The sequence below is a fragment of the Vigna radiata genome, chromosome 7 (genome assembly GCF_000741045.1).
Source record: "Vigna radiata var. radiata cultivar VC1973A chromosome 7, Vradiata_ver6, whole genome shotgun sequence".
Taxonomy (NCBI): Eukaryota; Viridiplantae; Streptophyta; class Magnoliopsida; order Fabales; family Fabaceae; genus Vigna; species Vigna radiata.
Window position 1 is genome coordinate 2,895,751 of NC_028357.1, and position 22,086 is coordinate 2,917,836.

The 22,086-nt window shown below is 35.1% G+C and overlaps 2 protein-coding genes and 1 pseudogene across 3 annotated transcripts; 2 read left to right on the forward strand and 1 right to left on the reverse strand.

Moving 5' to 3' along the window:
- Positions 1-1,939: 1,939 nt before the first annotated feature.
- Positions 1,940-3,182, reverse strand: LOC106768582 (endochitinase). Its single transcript, XM_014653811.2, has 3 exons — positions 2,767-3,182; positions 2,551-2,698; positions 1,940-2,417 (listed from the first exon to the last, which is right to left on the reverse strand). Exons 1-3 carry the CDS (start codon positions 3,173-3,175, stop codon positions 2,051-2,053), a joined length of 924 nt encoding a protein of 307 aa, XP_014509297.1. The 5' UTR covers positions 3,176-3,182; the 3' UTR covers positions 1,940-2,050.
- A 5,944-nt stretch (positions 3,183-9,126) lies between these two features.
- On the forward strand, positions 9,127-10,334 carry LOC106768581 (endochitinase-like). 2 transcript variants are annotated; one of them, XM_014653810.2, is made up of 3 exons: positions 9,127-9,544; positions 9,617-9,764; positions 9,878-10,334. In XM_014653810.2, the coding sequence occupies exons 1-3, from the start codon at positions 9,127-9,129 to the stop codon at positions 10,242-10,244; spliced, it is 933 nt and encodes a 310-aa protein (XP_014509296.1). In that variant the 3' UTR covers positions 10,245-10,334. The 2 variants fall into 2 exon arrangements, with proteins under 2 accessions (XP_014509296.1, XP_022638554.1); XM_022782833.1 differs by having other exon boundaries at positions 9,143-9,764.
- Positions 10,335-14,383: 4,049 nt separating this feature from the next.
- LOC106765940 overlaps positions 14,384-22,086 on the forward strand; it is a 10,184-nt pseudogene continuing 2,481 nt past the window's right edge.

Here is a 22,086-nt window from a genome sequence, read left to right on the forward strand (position 1 = left end):
TGTAAACAAGCCATTCGGTTGAGTTCGTTTGGAAGCCACTATGTAAGAATAACCCTTCCATCTTGTATTGTTGACTTTAAAAGTAGGCTTTATGTTAAACTGTCGGCTCGGGAAGTTCAAGTGCATGCTACTGGTTTGGATAGAACCATATTGTTCACCTTTTAGGCTAACCTAATGATGACTTTTAACTTACTTATCCTTGTGTTTCTTGTTCTCTCTCGGAATCGCCTACTGTAAATGTGAGTGCACATGATAGAGGTGAAGATCGGTTGGTCAAGCTGTCTTGTGTTTGGAATCAGCCATAAACTAATGGCCAAAAAATTAAAGGAGTATGAACTAAAAGGGATTGAGGAAAATTAAGGTGAAAATTAAGGTGTAGATGACTTGGACAACTTGCAGGAAGATGTCACCTATAAAACCTTATGATTCGCTCTCTGAATTCCAACAAACAAAGGAAGAATGACATTTTAATTGAAAAGAAGTCTTCAAGTGAAAGTAACATTTGTACCCGGTGTAATGCTTTGGTTGAATTTGACAACTTGTCTCGCTTGAGGGCAATTTTGTGCTTCACTTAAAGGTGAATAGTCACCTCTAGTGGAGAGCTTAAGAGACTGAATGTTCTATTATCGACCCCACAATGGACCCATTGTTCCAATCTCAAGTTCGTCGAATGACATCGTTAGGATCAATCACCATACATATAAGATATTGTCCTCTTTGAAGCCTTGTTTATCATAGTTTTCTCTTTAAAATGCACTTTAGATGATGGAAAGATAAAAATGTATTTAAACTGCCTTAGACCTTAACTTCTAATCTAATCAATGAGACTATTGAATTAAAACATTCACCAATTCAAATTATTACTTAATTGATTTAAAATAATCACTAACATTTTATTTCACCATAATTTATATAAAACACATTTTATTTCACCATAATTTATTTCCTATTATAAATAATAACACATTTCTTAATAAAAATATTTTTACTTAGACTAATCACTCACCCATAGTTTATTTGAACTTAAAATCTATTAATTTATTTTATTTCAATATAATTTTATCATTTTAATCTTTTATTTTAAATAATAACTCACATTTCATATTAACATAATTTGTTTATTATATTTTAATTTAATTTAATTTTATAGTTAAGGTTAAAATGATAATCTTTTAATTTTAATAACTTTTAATTTTAATAGTTAAAACATTTTTTTAATCTCTGAAATCCATGACATCATTGACAAACTTTCATAGTTTTTTTTTTTTAAAATCTCTTCATTTCTTATCATATTTTTTTTTTAATTCAAACATCTTTATTTCTATTTCCACTCAAATCCACTTAAATTTACTCAATCAATTAATCAAATACGTATTTCAAAACAAACTAGCCTTAATTTCATAATCCCAAAGAGATACGTATTTCAAAACAAACCGGCCTTAATTTCAAAATCCCAAAGAGGGTGTGAAATCAAATATTGTTTAAGTTGACTTATTTTACAAATATTTTCATTAAACCATTAAAAGTTGACTTATTTTACAAATTAAAGAAAATGCTTGAAAAAGTTTAAGTTTGATTAAGGTAATGATATAAATTAATGAAGTTTTACTAAGTAACTTCATTATTTTTTCCTTATTTAAGGATTTGTTTATGTAACCATATTTTTCTTATTTATTTTAGCTATTTAATGTATTGTGTGAAATCTGTACAAAGCATCTAAACAGATTCTTTGATATAACAACAAATGATGAATTAGTAGATAATGTCTTACAGAAATTGTTTTTCTAGCTGATAGTTTAATAAATTTTTTTAACAATTTTTTTATAATAAAATATATCTCACCATTTTATTAGTTTATTTAAATTTATTTTAAAAAAAATATTTAAAATGAACCAATAAAAAAAACGTGAATACTTTATAAAAAAATTGTAAAGAAAAAATTGTTAAAACTTTTTTTTCCTTTTCTTATTTCATTCCTTCGTGATAATACATTTTATTGAGGTATTATAATGTCCCACTTTATATAAGTAGAAGACAGAGATAGGAGTAATCAAAACGGGGCTTGATTGTTGCAGTCCAAATTGTTCCCTGGGCTCACACCGAGCAACTGACAGTACCTCTGGTAGAACCCGATCCGACTTTGGACCCGAGGATCCGGGCCGCGCCCACATTCGAGTCCGCCGTTGATTATGTTGGTGATAACACCGTACCCGGGAACCCGGCCGGCGTTCGTGTCAGAAGTAGATGGCGTCCATCCTCCGGTAATGACATTATGGCACGATGGCTTGTTTCCTTGTGGCCTCATCCAAAACCATATGGCTGTTCTGAAAGCTACGTTTCTGTCTCTTCCTACTAGATCTGGATCATTAGTCAAATCTAATCCGAGTTCGCTACCAGCTAACCCATAATTGTAGTTGCTGTTCACACCATGCAAAAAAATAAAAATTATGGAAAAAAAAGTAAGATATATAATTTCTCTTATTAATCACACTTACAATACGATGATGTCTAAGTTTTTATATAGATAAAATTAAGATTTTGATTACTTACTGTGTGAGTTGAATTGGTCCCCGTCCGTAATATCTTTTACCAGGAGCACATGGCCATCCTCCACCACTGCAATAAACACCCTGGTTCTGTTCGTTGATAAAACAATATCCCCACGCGTATGGACCATCCGGTGCAGTTGCCCACCCTCCTACATAAAACAAAACATTATTCGAATACACATATATATGCAATCACTACCAAACTACTATTGCGAACCTGTGGTTTCATGAGAAGTTTGACCGAAGAAAGCTGCAATCTCCTTTTTGCGGGTGTTGATATCACCTGTTGTGCCAAACCCACTGAAAGATCTAGCAGCATCGAGAAAAGCTTGGTAGGTGTAAAATCCAGCCCCCGGACATGCTTGATTATTCCGGTGTTTTAGCATTTCTTCGAACATAGAACTGCTAATGATGCTGCTGACATCGTTGCTGGGTTGACATTGGCTCTGGCAACCTGTTCCACAATATTCATTGGTGCTCCCGCACCACCCATGTTGGCTGCAACATAGCCCATTTGCGCACAGTGCTCCACCACCTTGCGAACCACATCGTTGCGCTGTGGCCCCAAGCATCAACATCGACGGCAACAAGCATAGCATCAGAGAACAAAGTTTCATGTTACCCATTGTTAAGAAATAAATGGTGAATGATATGTTTCATTACGACGATCCATCGAGATATTTATGGATGAAATGCGATGAGAGAATTTAATTTCCTACATATTTTTTTTCAAAATTGGCTGCTGTTTCGTCTTGTTATCTTAATATTCTCTACATTACTTTATGAATGAATGCATGCATGTGTAATATTTATGAAGTTGACTCCTACATACGCATAAAATTAAGTTGAAAGATCAAATGTTTTAGATAAAGTGATGTAGATAAGGTAGATTTGTAATGGGCAATGAAATGCATTTTTTTTTATAATATTTTGATACAGTATAAGTTAATTCTTTTTATTGGGTTTATAGTATATCTAAAAAACTTGTGTCAAAATATCTTTTTTTTATATATATATATATATATATATATATATATATTTATATATATATATATATATATATATATATTTATATATATATATATATAATAAATAAATAAAAGAATGTAAGTTGATTTTATAAGATTTAATTAAATTTAAAATTTATATGATATTAGTTTATTGAGTGACTCATTATCGAAACTATTAGGTTATCTATTATAATATATATAGTTCTGTACTTGAAATGTATATGTCTTAATATGAAAAACTATATTAGAGATCATACATCGACTAGAGTTATAATTTAGAATGAAGGTAAATATCACTTTACAAATCAATTTTATAATATTTAATTAAGTTGAATATTCACTTCTTAATAAATATACTCATTTGAAAAAAAAAAGAAAAAGCTCTTAAACACTAATGAAAATATATTTACATTTTTAAGTTTAAAGTGAAATAATTCATAATATTTAATTAGATGTCATATAAAGATTTAATTACCTAATAATCTTTTTATTAAATTTAATAATTTTTTTAATTTCATAAATTTAGATATTTTTAATTAGATCTCAATTAATTTTTTATTTTATTAAATATTCAAAAAATAATAATTTTACTACTTTCATTCAATAAATAACAAAATTTTCATATTATCTAATAATTTTCATATGTCATTACCTATATGCTAATCAAACGATAGTCATCATCATCATCAATATTAATTTAAGTAATAAAAACAATCTCTTATTACTTAACTCATTTAATAAAACAATATACATCAATAATCATTTTATATTGATAATGTCACATAATGGAAAATTTTCATAACTTATTAAGTAACAATCAGTTAATAATGATCGTACTAACTTGTATTTTATAACGTGGGCTCAAATTGCGTTGTGGATATAAGATTCTTGTAAATATATTTGAGTTTTGAGACATATTCTAACTTTGGGAGGTGAATATATAATAGGAAAAAGTTGTTTTTTAATAAGTTTCTTTTGACAATTTTTTGACAACTCATGTGTGATAGTTTGTAATTGGTTTATTTTAAATATTTTTCTAAACTAAACAGACCAATAAAATAATAACACATATCATATTATCAAAAGATTAATAAAAAAAAATTGTCAAAATATCATCATCTTATATAATATTAAAGTTTTAGAAACGTTTTTAAAAATAAGGGCAAGGACTTTTAATTGCAGTTATGATTTTCAATGATTCAGTTTCGGTGACATTTCTCAAAAGCAATTGCTGTTAAAAGCTAGAGAGTGCCATATGTTACACGAAATTAGTTACTACCTTAGCAGCCGCGTTTACTTATGTTATTATTCATCTTACTTTTCTGACCTGTTAACAAAAATATCTCTTCCTCATAAAATTCGTAATCAATATTTACTATTTACTTATCATTTTTTATCACCATAATTCTTCTTGACCTATATATTAAATAAGTTGGAAGAACATTATGATACTTTTATATTTTGTATTGAATTTATTAAATTAACCTTTTAAAAAACATAATTTTAATAAGATATTTTTAATATTTTTTATTTTAGATTCTTTAAAATTAAAGTTAATGTGTAAATTTGTTATCGAAAAATGTTAATTAAAAATCTTCTACTGTTATTTTACTTTATAGAATTCACTTTTTTTTTAATTATATTTTGAAGAGACGAATGATGTTTAAATTTACTTTATTTGAATTAAAGAATCTAATTTTTATTTGGATTTACATTTTATACTTTTATTAGTCATAAGGAAAAAAAAATTCAAAACCATGGATATATTGGGTATTTTCTAACCCCATATATCCATGTTAAAATTGCTCGCTAGTTTACAAATAGGAACGTATTTTTATTTTTCTTCTACATAACGGAATGTGGGTAGCTTCCATTCGTATTCATCTTCATCCTTTTTAATCTATGGATGACTATATTTAAATTCAATAAAATTTAAAATATTTTATTGTAAACATTCGTATTCTTATAAAAGAATGTTAATACTATTTAATAAATTTGTATTTTTTTTTATATCATCCGTCCTTATGTTTTAATTATTATTAATGTACTGCACGGTCCTCTCAGTTCTAGGAACTGAACGATTCCTTCAAGGTTGACCACCCGTTAGACCGTACGGTCCCTTTAACTCCAGGAAGGAACCGAACAGTTCTCTCAAACCGGCCACCCAGGCTGACCATACATCAAATCGGCCGACCATATTAGATTATAAACGATAATAGCTCATTAAAGCTCCTAATGAAAGTTAAGGTGTGGTTGGACCGTCATCAGACCCACGAAAGGTAAAAGCCCATTACAACTAGTATAAATAAAGGTCTCAGGTAGATTTCAAACCACGTTGCACTTTATGCACACCACATACATCACTTATAGTGATAACCGTTAGATCATTTTTACTGACTTGAGCATCGGAGTGCCTTTAACAGGTACCTGTCCGCTCGGGTTGGAGAAGGAGGAGGGAGAACAAACCAGGTGTCACCTCACCCACTTGGAGAAGAAGGAGGAAAAACGAACAACTTAGAGTATGTAAAAGACCAAGGTGACCTTCCGGCCTTCAACGAGTCTGTCACTTAAACAACCGTCCAGCCTCTAAACAGCCCGTCCAGTCTTCAAGGTCTGTTCGATTTCAGACACAACAAGGAGAGTTCACCGAGTCGTCAACCTAGAACACTTTGATTAGCGCTTGTCCGATCTACAAAGCAACATGGAGTATTTTGCGCAAGGGTCTCCTAAACCTCACCAAAACAACTAGTAATATTTAAATGTCATTTTTTTTTTTTTCTGAACACACAATTTCAGAGAACTCTTTGAAACAAAGAATCTCTCTAAACTTCTTTAAACTAGTTGTATTCAAATACTTTTCATTTTCATCTATGTGGATTAATTATTTCATTAATTTATTTTTCTTTTCATAATATAAAGTTGTTTTTTAATTGTAAACTCATTTTTCTATGACGTTTATATATTTTTTTTATTAAAAACACACACACACACTATATATATATATATATATATATATATATATATATATATATATATTCACACACAACTTGAATCTATTTACATTGGATTTTCCTTTTAGATAATTCATAAAGGTGTTTTTTTTTCTTTTTTAACTTTGTGAATTTCTTATAATTGCTACAAACTTTTACTTGCAATGACTTTTTTAATAATATGATTATTTTCTTAAATTGCAAAATTATAATTACAAAATTGAACATTATTTTTCAGGAAAAGAGATTGTATGCTCAAGTGAAGAAGTAATAACCATACACAATGTTATGGAAGTGCAAGAACATTTCCGACCCTAAAAATAGGGTATTGACTTTGTCTTTGATTTCTTTTACTATTTAGCCATCACATTAAATATACACTTAATGAAAAAGGTTTAGTTGATTTTTTAATTCTTTTTTACATTTTCAACCGAGTTTTTATTAATTTTTTTTATTAAGAATTCAAAATTTTAAACTTTTAATTAAATATGATGTTTAATTTTTTTTAATAAGTGACGTGAGTATTATTTTATTTCCGCCACCTTACTTACTTGTCATTAAATATTAAAATAGAATGAAAATGAGTTTTGTACAGTACGGAAGTCAGATGGACGGTCAAAATCGAGATGAAGGACGACCGAAAACTGAATCGGTGAGGACCTATGGAAGCGATCGGTCAATCGGGACTGACCAGAACATCCGGTCGGTCCTAAAATCACACCCCAATCAGTCTGAGAATGTAAGGAATGCGGTTTAAGCAGGTAACCGACAAATACCTTGCCAGTCATCACGATCACAGTAACTGCGCAAAATTAAGAAAGTAAACAGGATTAGGGACATTTGGACTGAGATTGGCCCGTCATTAAGAAAAGGCTAAACGCAGGCCCACCAAGAAAACTATAAATAAGAGGTCAAAGGTGAGACAGGTAAGAACAGAAAATGCACATTGATTCTTGACTGATACTTTCTCTCTCTATCTCTACTGTGGATTTGAGAACTGACTTGAACATCGGAGCCTTTTTGACAGATATCCAACCGACTTTGGACTCAAGTTTTGGGAGACTTATCGGAGCCGAACGATCAGCTCGTAGGACGCTAGTAAGAACCGGACGGCAAAGAGATCGTGAAGAGTTAATTACTACACCGAAACAAGTTTAATAAGAAGAAAAGTATCAATACCATTCATTTCACATTCTGTTATGTTATTAATTTATAAAAAGGTGAAATGTGATTGATTTAATAAAGTCATTGCAAGGATTGAGGACGTCTCATTTGAGTGTTAAAATTGTATCAAAATATTATTATTCTAAGAAGAAATGTTACCTAAATTAATAATGATGAACCTTCATTAATATATCTGACTAAATGGAAACCATTCAAGAATAAGAGAATTTCATGATATTCTAACACATTTCGAATGAAAATAATAAAAATAACTTTTTAAATAAGAATGATAATAAAACGAAATAATACTCAAATTATTATCAGATTAACAAAAAAATTAAATAGTAAAATTACTAAATAAAAAATATAAAAACTTTGAATATTTAATAGAATAAAAAAACTAAGACTCAACTGAAAATATCTTAATATATGATAATTTAAAATTTAATTAAACCTAATGACAAATTATTGGTAATTCATGTTAATTATTGATAAATCTTATATGGTATGCAATTAAATACTATTTATTATTTTATTTTAAAAGTAAAAAGTTAAATATATTTTTATTAAATAGTTAGAAGCAAAAGAAACGGTCCGATAATGTTAGTTGACTAATCATAGCACGAGAGCATTTCTTAACGACAAGTTTGTATGTCGAGTTTCCATATAAAAATTTTAATAATTTTATTTTTAATTAAATTAATAGAAATAATAATTTATACAGGTTAATTTCTTAAAATAGATAATATTTATAATTTTATAACTTATAATTGAAAAATGATTTTTTAACACACCTAATTTTTTTATAATATTATTCTTTTTTTATTTTTTACTCTTTTTTTTCTAAGAAAATACAAAATTTTATATTTTTATAATATTTTATCTTTATATTCGGTATGAAATGAATTTAAAATTATCTTATGATACCGTTCCTCCTTATAATTTGTAAGTATAGGTATATTTAAAATCCGGATTTGATGTAAATGAACTATTTAATTTTAAATGGACCAGATAAGAAAATAGATGATCAAGAAATATACATAACATATTATGCTCAAAACTATTATATTTTAGAAATTTAAGTAATACTGAGTCATGTTAACCAAATGCTGACTAACCCGTCATTAGTTCGCACAGCTGCAAATTATGCAGACCGGCCTAAGCGGTCCAGAGAGACATCTTCCGCTTTGCATTACCATCCCTATTATGTGGATATAGGAGTCAACTGTATTGATGTTACACCATGCATGCATTCACAAAAGTCACGTAAACAATATTAAGATAACAAGACTAAGCAGGAGCCAATTTTGACAAAAATGCGTACGAAATTAAATTCACTCATCACATTTCATCTATAAATATCTCCATGGATCGTCCGAATCAAACATATCATTCACCATTTCTTTCTTAACAATGGATAAAATGAAACTGTGTTCTCTGATGCTATGCCTGTTGCCGTCGATGTTGATGCTTGGGGCCACAGCGCAACGATGTGGTTGGCAAGCTGGTGGAGCACTGTGCGCAAATAGGTTATGTTGCAGCCAATATGGGTGGTGCGGAAACAACAGAGAGTATTGTGGAACAGGTTGCCAGAGCCAATGCCAACCTACCAGCAGCGGCGGAGGTATCAGCAGCATCATTAGCAGTTCTACGTTCGAAGAAATGCTAAAACACCGGAATAATCAAGCATGTCCGGGGCGTGGATTCTACACCTACGAAGCTTTTCTCGACGCTGCTAGATCTTTCAATGGGTTTGGCACAACAGGTGATATCACCACCCAAAAAAGGGAGCTCGCAGCTTTCTTCGCTCAAACTTCTCATGAAACCACAGGTTCGAACGTTCATAGAGTTTTGCAGAGATTTTATATGTGTGTGCAAATAATTAACGTTTTGGTCTGTGCAGGAGGGTGGGCAACTGCACCGGATGGTCCATACGCGTGGGGATATTGTTTTATCAACGAACGGAACCAGGATGTTTATTGCAGTGGTGGAGGATGGCCATGTGCTCCTGGTAAAAGATATTACGGACGAGGACCAATTCAACTCACACAGTAAGTAATCAAAATCTTAATTTTATCTATATAAAAACTTAGACATCATCATATTGTAACTGTGATTATATCTTACTTTTTTTCTATAATTTTTTTTTACATGGTGTGAACAGCAACTACAATTATGGGTTAGCTGGTAGCGAACTCGGATTAGATTTGACCAATGATCCGGATCTAGTTGGAAGAGACAGAAACGTAGCGTTCAGAACAGCCATATGGTTTTGGATGAGACCACAAGGAAACAAGCCGTCCTGCCATAATGTCATTACCGGAGGATGGACGCCGTCTACTGCTGACACGAACGCCGGTCGGGTTCCCGGGTTCGGTGTTATCACCAACATAATCAACGGCGGACTGGAATGTGGGCGCGGCCCGGATCCTCGGGTCCAAAGTCGGATCGGGTTCTACCAGAGGTACTGTCAATTGCTGGGTGTGAGCCCAGGGAACAATTTGGACTGCAACAATCAAGCCCCGTTTTGATTACTCCTATCTCTGTCTTCTACTTATATCGAGTGGGAGTGGGACATTGTAATACCTCAATAAAATGTATTATCATGAAGGAATGAAATAAGAAATGCAACTTCTTCAAGACATTATCTAAATTCATCACTTCTTGTTATATTAAATAGTGTTTTCCAATTGTTTTCGAATTCTTTCGCAAATTACCAACTATAACAGGGTTTATACGGTATGCTATAGTAGATACATGAAAAATCCTAATGAATTATATTTGTTGATCGACAAAAATATTTTTACTATTTAATAGAAACCTAAAACTTTGAAATATATTCCAAGAAAAACAAAAATGTGACATATGATTGAATTTATAGACAATAATTATGCAAGTAATCTAAAATGACAAAAAATACATATGGTTTTGTCTTAATGTTTGAAAAAGACTTTATTTCATAGACCTATAAAAAACAACCAGTTGTTACTTCATCTGTTTTAAAACTGAGTCTTTTGTATCTAGTCAAGTCATATTGAAAAAAGTTAGTAGAGAATTACAATCAAAGAAATAAATGTTGCTATAATTCTATTTTGTAACAATAGCTCAGAAATCAAATTGTCAAAGATCTCTATATAAAATAAAAGAATACTTAATAATGTGAAATTGTGTATCTTAAAATATCTTTACAAATTGTTGATTTAATTCATCTCAAGAATAAAGATGAAGTAGCAGTCGTTATTGAAATAGAAATAGTTATCTGATTTTAAATTGAACTAATATATATTAATGTAAGGAAAGGATTGTTAGAAGAAGAAAAAATGATTGAATTTATTAAATTTATTAGATAGGCATATTGATTCTTTATAATATTTAAAAAAAAATTAATGTATTTTAGGTTATATTATTCTTAATGAAATAAAAAATAAGAACTACGGTTTTCCTTACGTATTAAATTTGTTAATGTATTATTCCTTAACTACTAAGCTATGATGAGACATGTATTTTACTAGTGCAAAAAGGGCTTTAGACGTCTCTTATTTTGAGTTTTTAACGTCTTTTAAACAACCGATGTCATTATGGGTGATATTAATGGGACGTCGAACTTCCACATAACAGACGTCTATACAGACGTCAGTTAGTGCCCATGTCCGACGTCACTAAACGTCGATGTAGGCCTAAATCGACGTCTAAGGACACTATATAGATGTCGGAGTAAGCATTAACTGACGTCTAAGAATACATAAAGACTTCAAACATGTCACAAACTGACGTCTAAGGTATAGACGTCGGTATATGCATTAACCGACGACTAATATAGTCATTGTGTTTTAGTGCAGTTTTGTTCCTGTCTTTGGATAGCCTAGTAGCACACTCCGTCTTTGCTAGTTTCCCCCGAAAAAAAGTTTTCGTCTTTTGAATTTCTCATGGCATTTCAACCCAAAACCGAACCTGGGTTCTTGCTTAGTTCCATTTTCAACCGCAAGAGGGAAAAATAACGGTGAAACGCTAACTAGGCAACGACCCAGGGTCGTTTTTGGGTCGAAACGCCACAAGAAATCCAAAAGATGTCGATTTTTCTAGGAGGCAGCTAGCAAAGGCAGAATGTGGTACTATGTTACCCCGAGAGAGGAACAAAATTGCACTAAAACACAACACCAGGAAAACAAATTTTAATCAGTTGAACCAAAAGATAATCGATGAAAGACTAATGTAATCGGACTAAACAAAGTTTAAACGGTTTAATTAAAAAAACACGCACCTGGAGTGCAATGCCGCAAGAGAGAAAAAGGAGAGGAGGAAGACGATGATGTTGTCAAAAACTCGAATGCAATGTCGCAAGAAAGAAAAAGGAGAGGAGGATGACGATGATGTTATCAAAGAATGCAATGCCGCGAAACTGCGAGTCTACAGTTTATTTAACATGAAATAAGGCATCGGTTGCTACAGAAACCGACGTCTAAAGTCATCTAGACGTCGATTATCTCACTAATATGACGTCCAAGATAACTTTTAATCTGCCTTTTGAATGCACATTAGACATCGAACACACGTGGTGCCGACGTCTACGGTGCTGATCGAATTGACGTTTCATTTCCTGTTAGGGAAGTAGACGACTGTTGTCCTGGGGCGCCGACGTCTATAACCTTTTAGACGTCGGGCCCTGTTACCGGACGTCAAACTGCTTGCGAGTTTGGTGAATAACATTAATTACAGGCATATAGACGTCGCCCACCCAGAAAGTCGACGTCTATTTTGCAGAAATTGATGTCTTCCCGCCTTCCGGACAGGCCATAGACGTCGATTTTTTACAACGTGACATCTAAGCGCATGAGAATCAGGTGAAAAGCATTAGTTGCAGCCAGGTAGACGTTAGTCCCCCATCACATTAGACATCAATGGGGCTAGAAAAGACTGTCTTATCGCCTACCTCAGGCCCTTGGACGTCGATTTAGGGCAGAGCAGACGTCTACTATATCATAGACGTCGTTTGCCCTAAAAACCGACGTTTCGTTTAGCAACTTATTTACGGTAATGTCACCGTCCATTAATATACATTGGGCTACCCTTTAACCGACGTCTGGTGGGTTACGTTAAACAACGCTTTTGCACTATTGTTTTCTTTAGAAAAGACAACTTGTGTATCAGTTCAAAGCAATACTCTAAATATCAATTCAATTGGAAGTCAAGAATTCGTATCTTCATCCTCTAGATTTTTTTTATAAATGGAAAAATTATTGTTAAAATATTGTTTTAGCTTTCCGAACTTTTGCAGAAGATTACTCACTCATACTTGGACAAATCTTTATTTACATAATCTAAAAGCAGTAGGGATGAACAACTTAAAATTAAAGTGCTTGCAATCCAAGACACTGGTATATGTGGGACATTAGGCCCAAAAGAATGACCGAAGACATGTAAGTGGTCTAATTTTATCTATTATTAGAATGGTCAAATTTTATTATGTAACGTACGGTTTCCTGCACACAACCAGGCCGACTGTCTAAAACGAACACCTAGGTCGACCACCCAGGCTGGCCAACCATCCTGGCCGATCACATGGTTAGATTATAAACGACAATAGTTCATTAAAGTTCCTATGGAGATTAAGGTGTGATTGGGTTAGGCCGGCAAAAGGTAAAAGTCCATTACAACTGGTATAAATAAAGGTCCTAAGTATGATTTTAGACCATGTTGCGCATTATGCACATCACATGCATCACTTATAGTGATAACCTTTAGGTCATTTTTATTGACTTAAGCGTCGGAGTACCTTTGACGAGTACCTGTCCGTCTTGGAAAAGGAGGCGGGAGAACGAACAAGTGTCAGTCTGCCTGGCTTGGAGAAGGAGGAGGGAGAACAAACAACTTGGAGTATGAGAAGACCTAAGTGACTGTCTGACCTTCAACGAATTTGTTAAATTTTTAAAGTCCTTCCGATCTTCAAGACAACTTCAAATGTTTTAAGGGACCTAAAAACCCGACTGAAACACGTTACTTTATAGTATTCTAGAAGGAGTATGATAGAATTGTGTTGGGAATGCAAGTGTGAGTCCAAGTCCCATATTAGATAGAAATGAGAAAGTAGAGCACTATATAAAGATGAAAGATCCATTAACCCATTGCCTTAAGGTTTTGGGTAGATAGTGGTGTCAATTCCTTATATAGTCGGGCTCATATCTCATTGGTGTTTGTATCTCCCCGATGAACCTCCTCCTTGATAGACCCAACAAATTGGTATGTTAATTGTAAGTGTGAGTCCAAGTCCCACATTGGATAGAAATGAGAAAGTAGAGCACTATATAAAGATGAAAGATCCATTAACCCATTGCCTTAAGGTTTTGGGTAGAGAGTGGTGTCAATTCCTTATATAGTCGGGCTCATATCTCATTGGTGTTTGTATCTCTCCGATGAACCTCCTCCTTGATAGACCCAACAAATTGGTATGTTAATTGTAAGCCCTGAATGCCATGAGGAGAGGGGAATCTTTTTCTTAGTCTTTCTTTTTATGCGTTGAATGAAAAGGGGAAGAAAAGTATTCTCATCTCCTCTCTTGTCCCTTTCTTAAGAGGCAGCCTGACGTCGAATGCAGTGGATATTCCTTTTTTTATAACACAGTCTGGTTAATCAAGTGACAACCAAAACCAGAGGTTTCTGATTGGCATATAAGATGGGTGTCTGCTTCTCCGGTGCTCCATCACTTCATTCCTCTTCACTCAACAGCCTTCACCGTCCAGGCAAGTTATCAAAATTTCTGGGCCCTTTCTAAATTCATCCCAAAACAGGAAATGATTTCTTCCTTCTTTTCCTCCGATTCGAATTTTCCCATGACGGCTTCGGTTCCTCTGTTTTAAGGTTCATCAGACATTCACAGAAAGAGTCAGTTTTCCGTGAGAGAAAGCTTCGAAAGCGAATGCTCTCCTCTTCCTTTTTCCGGTAGCCAAATTCTGAAATGGCCTCAGTTGAAGGTATTCAATTTTGAGGAGCTGAAATCTGCCACAGGGAATTTTAAATCCGACAGATTGGTCGGTAAAGGTGGGTTTGGCAGAGTTTACAAGGGATGGTTGGATGAGAACACCCTTAACCCCGCCAAACCAGGCTCTGGAGTTGGAGTGGCCATCAAAATGTTCAAGCCTGAAAGTAAGCAAGGGTTTGCACAGTGGAAGGTCACTTTATTTTCATCTCTTTCATTTACAATTTTCAAACTTTGACTTTAAATTTTTAATAAACTGAAACACTTCCGCCCTTAGATTAAAGTAATTGCTATCATGTTATTATTTTACTTGTTATATTGCATTTCATTTCTGTCCCATAAATCCAACGTCTTCAACAGCTTGAGTTGCTATTAAACATGATTTTGTGTTGGTTGGAAGATGCAGTCTGAGGTGAATTTTTTAGGAAGGCTTTCTCACCCCCAACGTGATCAAGTTATTGGGGTACTGTTGGGACGAGGATCATTTTCTTCTTGTGTATGAGTTCATGCCAAATAGAAGCCTCGACTGTCATCTCTTGGAAAGTATGAACTGATGACAATTAAAGCAGATTGAAAGAAACAACTCTTAACTTTGAGTTTAATTCATATTATTTGTCTTGTCTCTGAGCAGGAAATCATGAACCACTTTCGTGGAACACCCGGCTTAAAATAATTATCGGTGCAGCTAGGGGATTAGCTTTCTTGCATGCCAACGAAAATAATGTCATATTCAGAGATTTCAAGTCCTCAAATATACTGCTGGATGGGGTGAGTTAGTTTTTGTTCATTGATGTTTGTATGTCGTATTGGAATCCAAAGCAAATACAGTATGAAATTTTGATGAATGGGCTGTTACTAATTTGGATCCATCATTGGTTTTAGTAGGCAAACTCATTTTGAAAAAGTTTAACTCAATCTTTTAACATACAACCTGAAAAATGCAATATCTTCATTCTTATAGTCTCTTTCTTAGGCTTGTCAATACTATAGACCCGATGACTAGTTGAAGAATAATATTACATGATGATACTTTTAAATTGAGTGCTAAACTCCTCATATAACTTTGATAAGCAATTGCTTTGTATAGCACAGAATTACAATGCAAAAATAACAGACTTTGGGTTGGCTAAATTGGGACCGTCTTGGGGACAGTCACATGTAACTACCAGGGTCATGGGCACCCTTCGTTATATTGCACCAGAATATGCCTCAAAAGGTAAGTATATCTGTTTTATTTGATTTGAGGAAGTAATATTTGTTTCTATTTGACATATTCAAAAGTAATTACTTAAATGACACCTGACTTCTTGATTTCAAAGAAAATTAACATGGAAAAAAGGCATTGTCTTTGTGAAAATAAGTAAGAGACAAGAAAACATAAAGTTTCCTTAAAACAAACAGACCTTAGGGTGTGTTCACTTGAGGGTGATTGGGGGAGATGATTTGGGGAAGAGTGATTAAGTGGATTTGAGTGGATTTGAGGGTGATTTTTTTTGTGTTTAGTTGAGTGGATTTGAGAGTAATTGAGAGTAAATTTGAAGGTAAATTTTGTGAGAATTAGTGTAGGATTTGATTGATGTGATAGTTTTAAAAAATTTGTTTAATTGGTAAAAATTGAAGATTACCAAAATACCCCTAGATATTAAAGTAATATAAAATTATATTTGTTGATTTTATATTTAATTGTAAAAATGTTTATTAAGAGTTAAAATTCACATTAATTATTTAACTATTGAAATTAAAATTTAGGTTTAATACCTATTTTGGTCCCTCCTTTGGGAGGGTTTGTTCAAAGTGGTCCCTCCTTTTTTCAAAAGTTCACTTTAGTCCTATCTTTCGCAAAAACGGTTCAAGTTGGTCCTTTTTGGTAACGGTGTTAAGTTCACTAACGGCAGAGCTGCCAGGTGTGCAATGTTTGATGACTTGGAACCTTTTATATGTGCTGGCAGTGTCACGTCATTATATGGGTTAAAAAAAAAATTAATTTCTCAACCAGAAACCCTAGGGAGAGTTTGCCTCCCACTGCCTCTCACTGATCTGCCGCTGCAACAGGCCTCCACCCAACCAGCCATCGCTCAAGCGCTTTCACTCTCCTTCTTAGTTATTCACACTCTTCTCCATATCAGATAACCCTTCTTGCTTGCTTCCACCCTCTTCTCAAACTCCTCCACAAGACCTCTACTTTCGTCCTCATCAATTTTTCTCACCACCCAGATGAAATCATGGCCACAATCTTCAAGCCCGTGAGCTATTTCCGTAATCTGTGTGGCAGAGAAGTTGTTCATGCTCCCAAAACACACATACACAACAGAGCCCTTTTGCTTTGAATTAAGCCAAGTGATAGAGATATACACTGTTACCGAACGGTGGTTACTCAAATACCGTTCGGTCCTTCTTCTTCTTCTTTTTTTTTTTTTCATCAACACAAATATACTAGTGCATCAAATACAAACATATGTAACAAAGTAAACAACACATGATTAAAGTTCATTAAACATTCTGGTAAAGCAAATCCACAAAGCTAAACANCAACNACAAGTTCCCTTTCTGAAGCTTCACTCTTCGTTTTACTGTCACAAGTCCTTGATGTTTGAAGCTGAGTTTATCCACGTTTTAGAAAGTTGGATATGCCAGCCAAATTTACTTGGTGTAATGGCACATTTCTCCTCAGAGGTTTGATTATGCTTCCCGTGCAAGAAGATTACACTTTCTCTTGGTTCACCTTTCTTGACAGTAGACTAACCAAAACAGAAAAAGAANACAGAAACCTTGTATTCAGGGACTGATCTTATGTCCACGCTTGAAAACAACAACTGTAAGAACCAAGCAAGCCAACCTACTTTCCCTTTTCCTTCTTCCACCTCTTTGTCGTGTCCCCTTGAACCGTTATCGGAAGCATCTTGGTTCACCCATGACGAAATGGGTCCCACGACATGGGAAATGTTCCAGAGAAATTGTTCCTAGACAAATGAAGATCCTGTAGACACTTCAGTCGCCAATTTCACTTGGAATTTCACCAGAAAAATTGCCAGCAAATCATTCCTAAGCACTCACTAGTAGAGCAGGTTGAGGAGGTCCTCCACGAAAACATCCTCCCCTAAGTGCTGCGGCGGCGGCTGCTCGAACGAGCCAGAGCTTTCGGCTAGGGTTTGGGTTGGGGCTTCAGCGCTTCGCGCGGTCGGCGCCGTTCCCTGGAGTTCCTCGGCTACCGCGGAGGCGAGGGGTTGGCGAAGCTTCTCGAACTCGTCGATGAGGGCGAGAATGGAGGGTTTGGGTGGAGGAGACAACGACGAGGAGGATGCAAATTCAATTTACTTAATTCATTCCAAATTACCCCCAAATTATCCCCTAATTCCTTTTTTAATTCAACCCTAATTATATTTATTTACACGTCATCATTATATATATTTTTAAAACAAATTACAATGCCACATCATCAAACATTACACACTTGGCAGTTCTGCTGTTAGTGAACTTAACGCCGTTACCAAAAAGGACCAACTTGAACAGTTTTTACGAAAAGTAGGACTAAAGTGAACTTTTGAAAAAAGTAGGGACCACTTTGAACAAACCCTCCCAAAGGAGGGACCAAAATAGGTATTAAACCATAAAATTTAAGAGTGCATTTAATATTATCATATTGTCTTTTATTTATTTAAAAATTAAATTAGGAGATTTTTACGGAAAATCTTAATTAGTTTTTAAGATAATATTAAATGTTATTAAATATTTATATCATTAGAATTTAAATTTAAGAGGTAATTTAATAAAATGTAGGTTATAATAATCAATTAAAATAGAAGAATAATAATACTGCAGAAAAAAAAAAGATTAAAAAGAAAAAACATGTCCATCAAGTAATTCTCCACCAATTGAAGAGAAAGATTAAAAAATTTACACACACGTCCCACTCCAACCGAGTATTCCTCTGAGTAATTCTCCAACAACCACCATGTCCACCAAAGACTGCGACCATCAACACTCTTCGCGCCGTCGTCTCATCCGCCTCGTCCTCATCGGCGTTGCCACCTTCATCCTCCTAGTCCTCTTCCTTGTCTTCCTCATATGGGTCATCCTCTACCCGGCAAAGCCCCGCTTCACCCTCCAAGACGCCACCCTCTTCACCTTCAACCCCTCTTCCCCTATCCCCAACACCCTCTCTCTCACCATGCAGGTCACTCTCTGTCCATAACCCCAACTCCCGCATCGGCGTCTACTACCACGCACTTCACCTCCACGCCTCCTACCGTAGCCAGCAGATCTCCCTCCCCATCGCCCTCCCCGACACCTACCAGGGCCACCACGACTTCACCGTCTGGTCGTCCTTCCTCTATGGTAACACCGTCCCCGTCACGCCCTTTGTTCTCACCTCCTTGCAGCAGGACAAGATGCATCCTCCATCATCAACAACAATTCTTCTTCATCGTCAAGGACGCTGCATCCTCCATCGTCAACGTCGAACGTACACAACGATGGTAATGGACGGGCTCGGTAACGGAAAACGACCCACTTCAACCGCGCCTGGAATCGGATACAGCTTCACTTCGCTTCTTCTTCTTCATAGCTGTAACCGAATACGTGAATGCTGTAACCGGATAGCGCATTCTTCTTCTTCTTCTTGAAGGTTGTAACCGGATACGTCAATGGTGTAACCGGATACACAGGTGGGCGTTCTTCTTCTTCATGGGGTATCCGAATACGGCAGTGGTGTAACCAGATACACACTGCCCATTCTTCTTGTTCATCCAGCTCCAACCACAGCTTCTCGTCAGCTCCACCTCCTTTCTTCATCTTCCAGCAACGTCACCTTCTTCATGTACCATTAACGCTGCAAAAATGCCTCTTAACTAGGAACAGTGGTTGCAATTTGGGTAATATTTATTTTAACAGAATAAAAGTAGGTGGTCTGAGCTTGGAATTTATTTTAAGAAGAGGGGCATTTTAGAGAAAGCTCGTTTCATCCCTCAAATCTCTTCTCAGATGCGGGTGATTGAACAGTGCATGAATCCCGCAAATCGTTGCAATTCATTCCGCGGTAATCACCTCAAGTGAACACGGTTTTACCTTGCATTCCTCGCTCTCCAATCTTCATAAACAATGTGTTACGCTCAAGTGAACACACCCTTAATGTAGTAATAGAAAAGCAATGAATGTTTTATTGAATATGAAGTTGGGAAGGTAGACTAAAAGTATGGAATAATGAAGTTCAAGAAATATATTTTGGGATAAAATCATCTCTTATTTTATTCAATGTATTACACTATTTTATAATACATGGTTCTCCCTTAACTTTAGGAGTTGTTACAAATCAGAGCATATAATTAGGAAAGAACAATAACAGTAACAAATCTAATCTAATCACAACAAATTAGCAATCAACATTAAATGCGATAGAAATCAACATTAAATGAGAGATTTCACGTTGAACCTTGATACGTTGAACCTAGACCTTTATTTTCCAACACCTCCCCTCAAGCTTGTTTGTCATATCAATGAAGTTCACGCGTGAAAGTGGCTTGGTAAGCACATCAACAACTTGGTGTTTTGAAGGCACAAAATTTAGCGAAATCTGCTTGCTCTCAATGTGATCATTGATGAAGTGTCTGTCTATCTCGATATGTTTGGTACGATCATGTTGTACTGGATCTTTGGCGATGCTTAGAGTAGATTGATTGTCACAATTCAGCTTAATCGGTCCACTAATTGATATCTTCATATCACCCAACAATCTATGAATCCATAATCCCTCACATACACCATTCGCAAGAGATCGTAGTTCTGCTTCTACACTACTTCGAGCAACCACGGTTTGCTTCTTGCTTCTCCAAGTGACAAGGTTTCCCCAGGCAAAGGTGCACATACCTGAGGTTGATTTCCTATCAATTGGAGAACCAGCCCAATCAACATTGGTGAACACTTCAACTCCCTAACTGTCAGACTTTCTAAATAACAAACCCAAACCCGAGGCTGATTTCAAATACCTCAGAATTCGCATAACAGCCTCCATGTGAGTCTCAGATGGGTTGTTCATGAAACGACTCACCATACTTACAGCAAACCCAATGTCAGGTCTAGTGTGAGCCAAATATATGAGCTTTCCAACAAGCTTTTGATAACGTGTTCGATCAACTCCGGCTTCCGTTGTTCGGCTATACAGTTTATGATTGGGATCCATAGGGGTATCAATAGGTTTGCAATTGATCATACCTGTCTCCTTGAGTAGATCCATTGTATATTTCCTCTAAGATACCGAAATACCTTGCTTAGAGCGAGCAACTTCCATTCCCAAGAAGTATCGTAGTTGACCGAGATCTTTAATCTCAAATTCTGCAGCAAGAAGAGTCTTAAGCCGAACTATGTCCTCAACATCATCTCTCGTGATTACAATGTCGTCTACATACACATTCAGGATGGTGCACTTCCCAGATGATGAGTGTTTAATAAACAATGTGTGGTCGGCTAGACTTTGACTGTAGTGGTTTTGTTTTAAGACTTTAGTGAACTTGTCAAACCATGCCCTAGGAGATTGCTTCAGCCCGTACAATGACTTTCTAAGTCTACGCACTTTTCCTTGATTTTGTTGACTAGTAAACCCGGGAGGAATACACATGAATACTTCTTCTTCCAAATCACCGTTGAGGAAAGCATTTTTCACATCAAATTGATGTAATGGCCAATCTAAATTTGCTGCAAGAGAGAGTATGATACGGATCATATTAAGTTTTGCTACGGGTGCAAATGTCTCACTATAGTCTAGACCATAGGATTGAGTGTACCCCTTTGCCACCAATCTTGCTTTTAATCTATCCACAGTTCCGTCTACATTATGCTTTATCGTAAACAGCCATCGACAACCCACAACTTTCTTACCCGGAGGAAGAGTTGTTAACTCCCATGTGTTGTTCTTTTCCAGAGCCTTCATCTCAACCTGTACGGCTTGCTTCCATTCAGTGACGCTAAGAGCTTCTTCAATGGATTGTGGAATTTGGATTGCATCAAGAGAGAATACAAATGCATGGTGGCTATCTGAAAAATTTCCATAATATATGTAGTCCTCCATCCGATAAGGGCCACATGATCGAGATTGTTTTCTTAGTGCAATTGGGAGATCCACATTAGTATCATTAAACATAGGAACTTGAGATGAATTAATAGTACCTGGTTGCTCTTCATGTTGCTCAGTGTCAGAAGCCAAGAACTCAGATTGAATATGTGATCGAGCTCTATCTTCTTCTGCTAGACATGGACTCGTGTTTGGGACACTCGACTGACTCATGTTTGGGATAATTGGAATTGACGGACTCGTGGTGGTTGGACTCGCAGCGTCAAACTGACGTGAAATTTGAGATGGTTCGGTTGTTGGCAAGGGTATGGGTGTTGGGAAAACTGAGGACAAGATT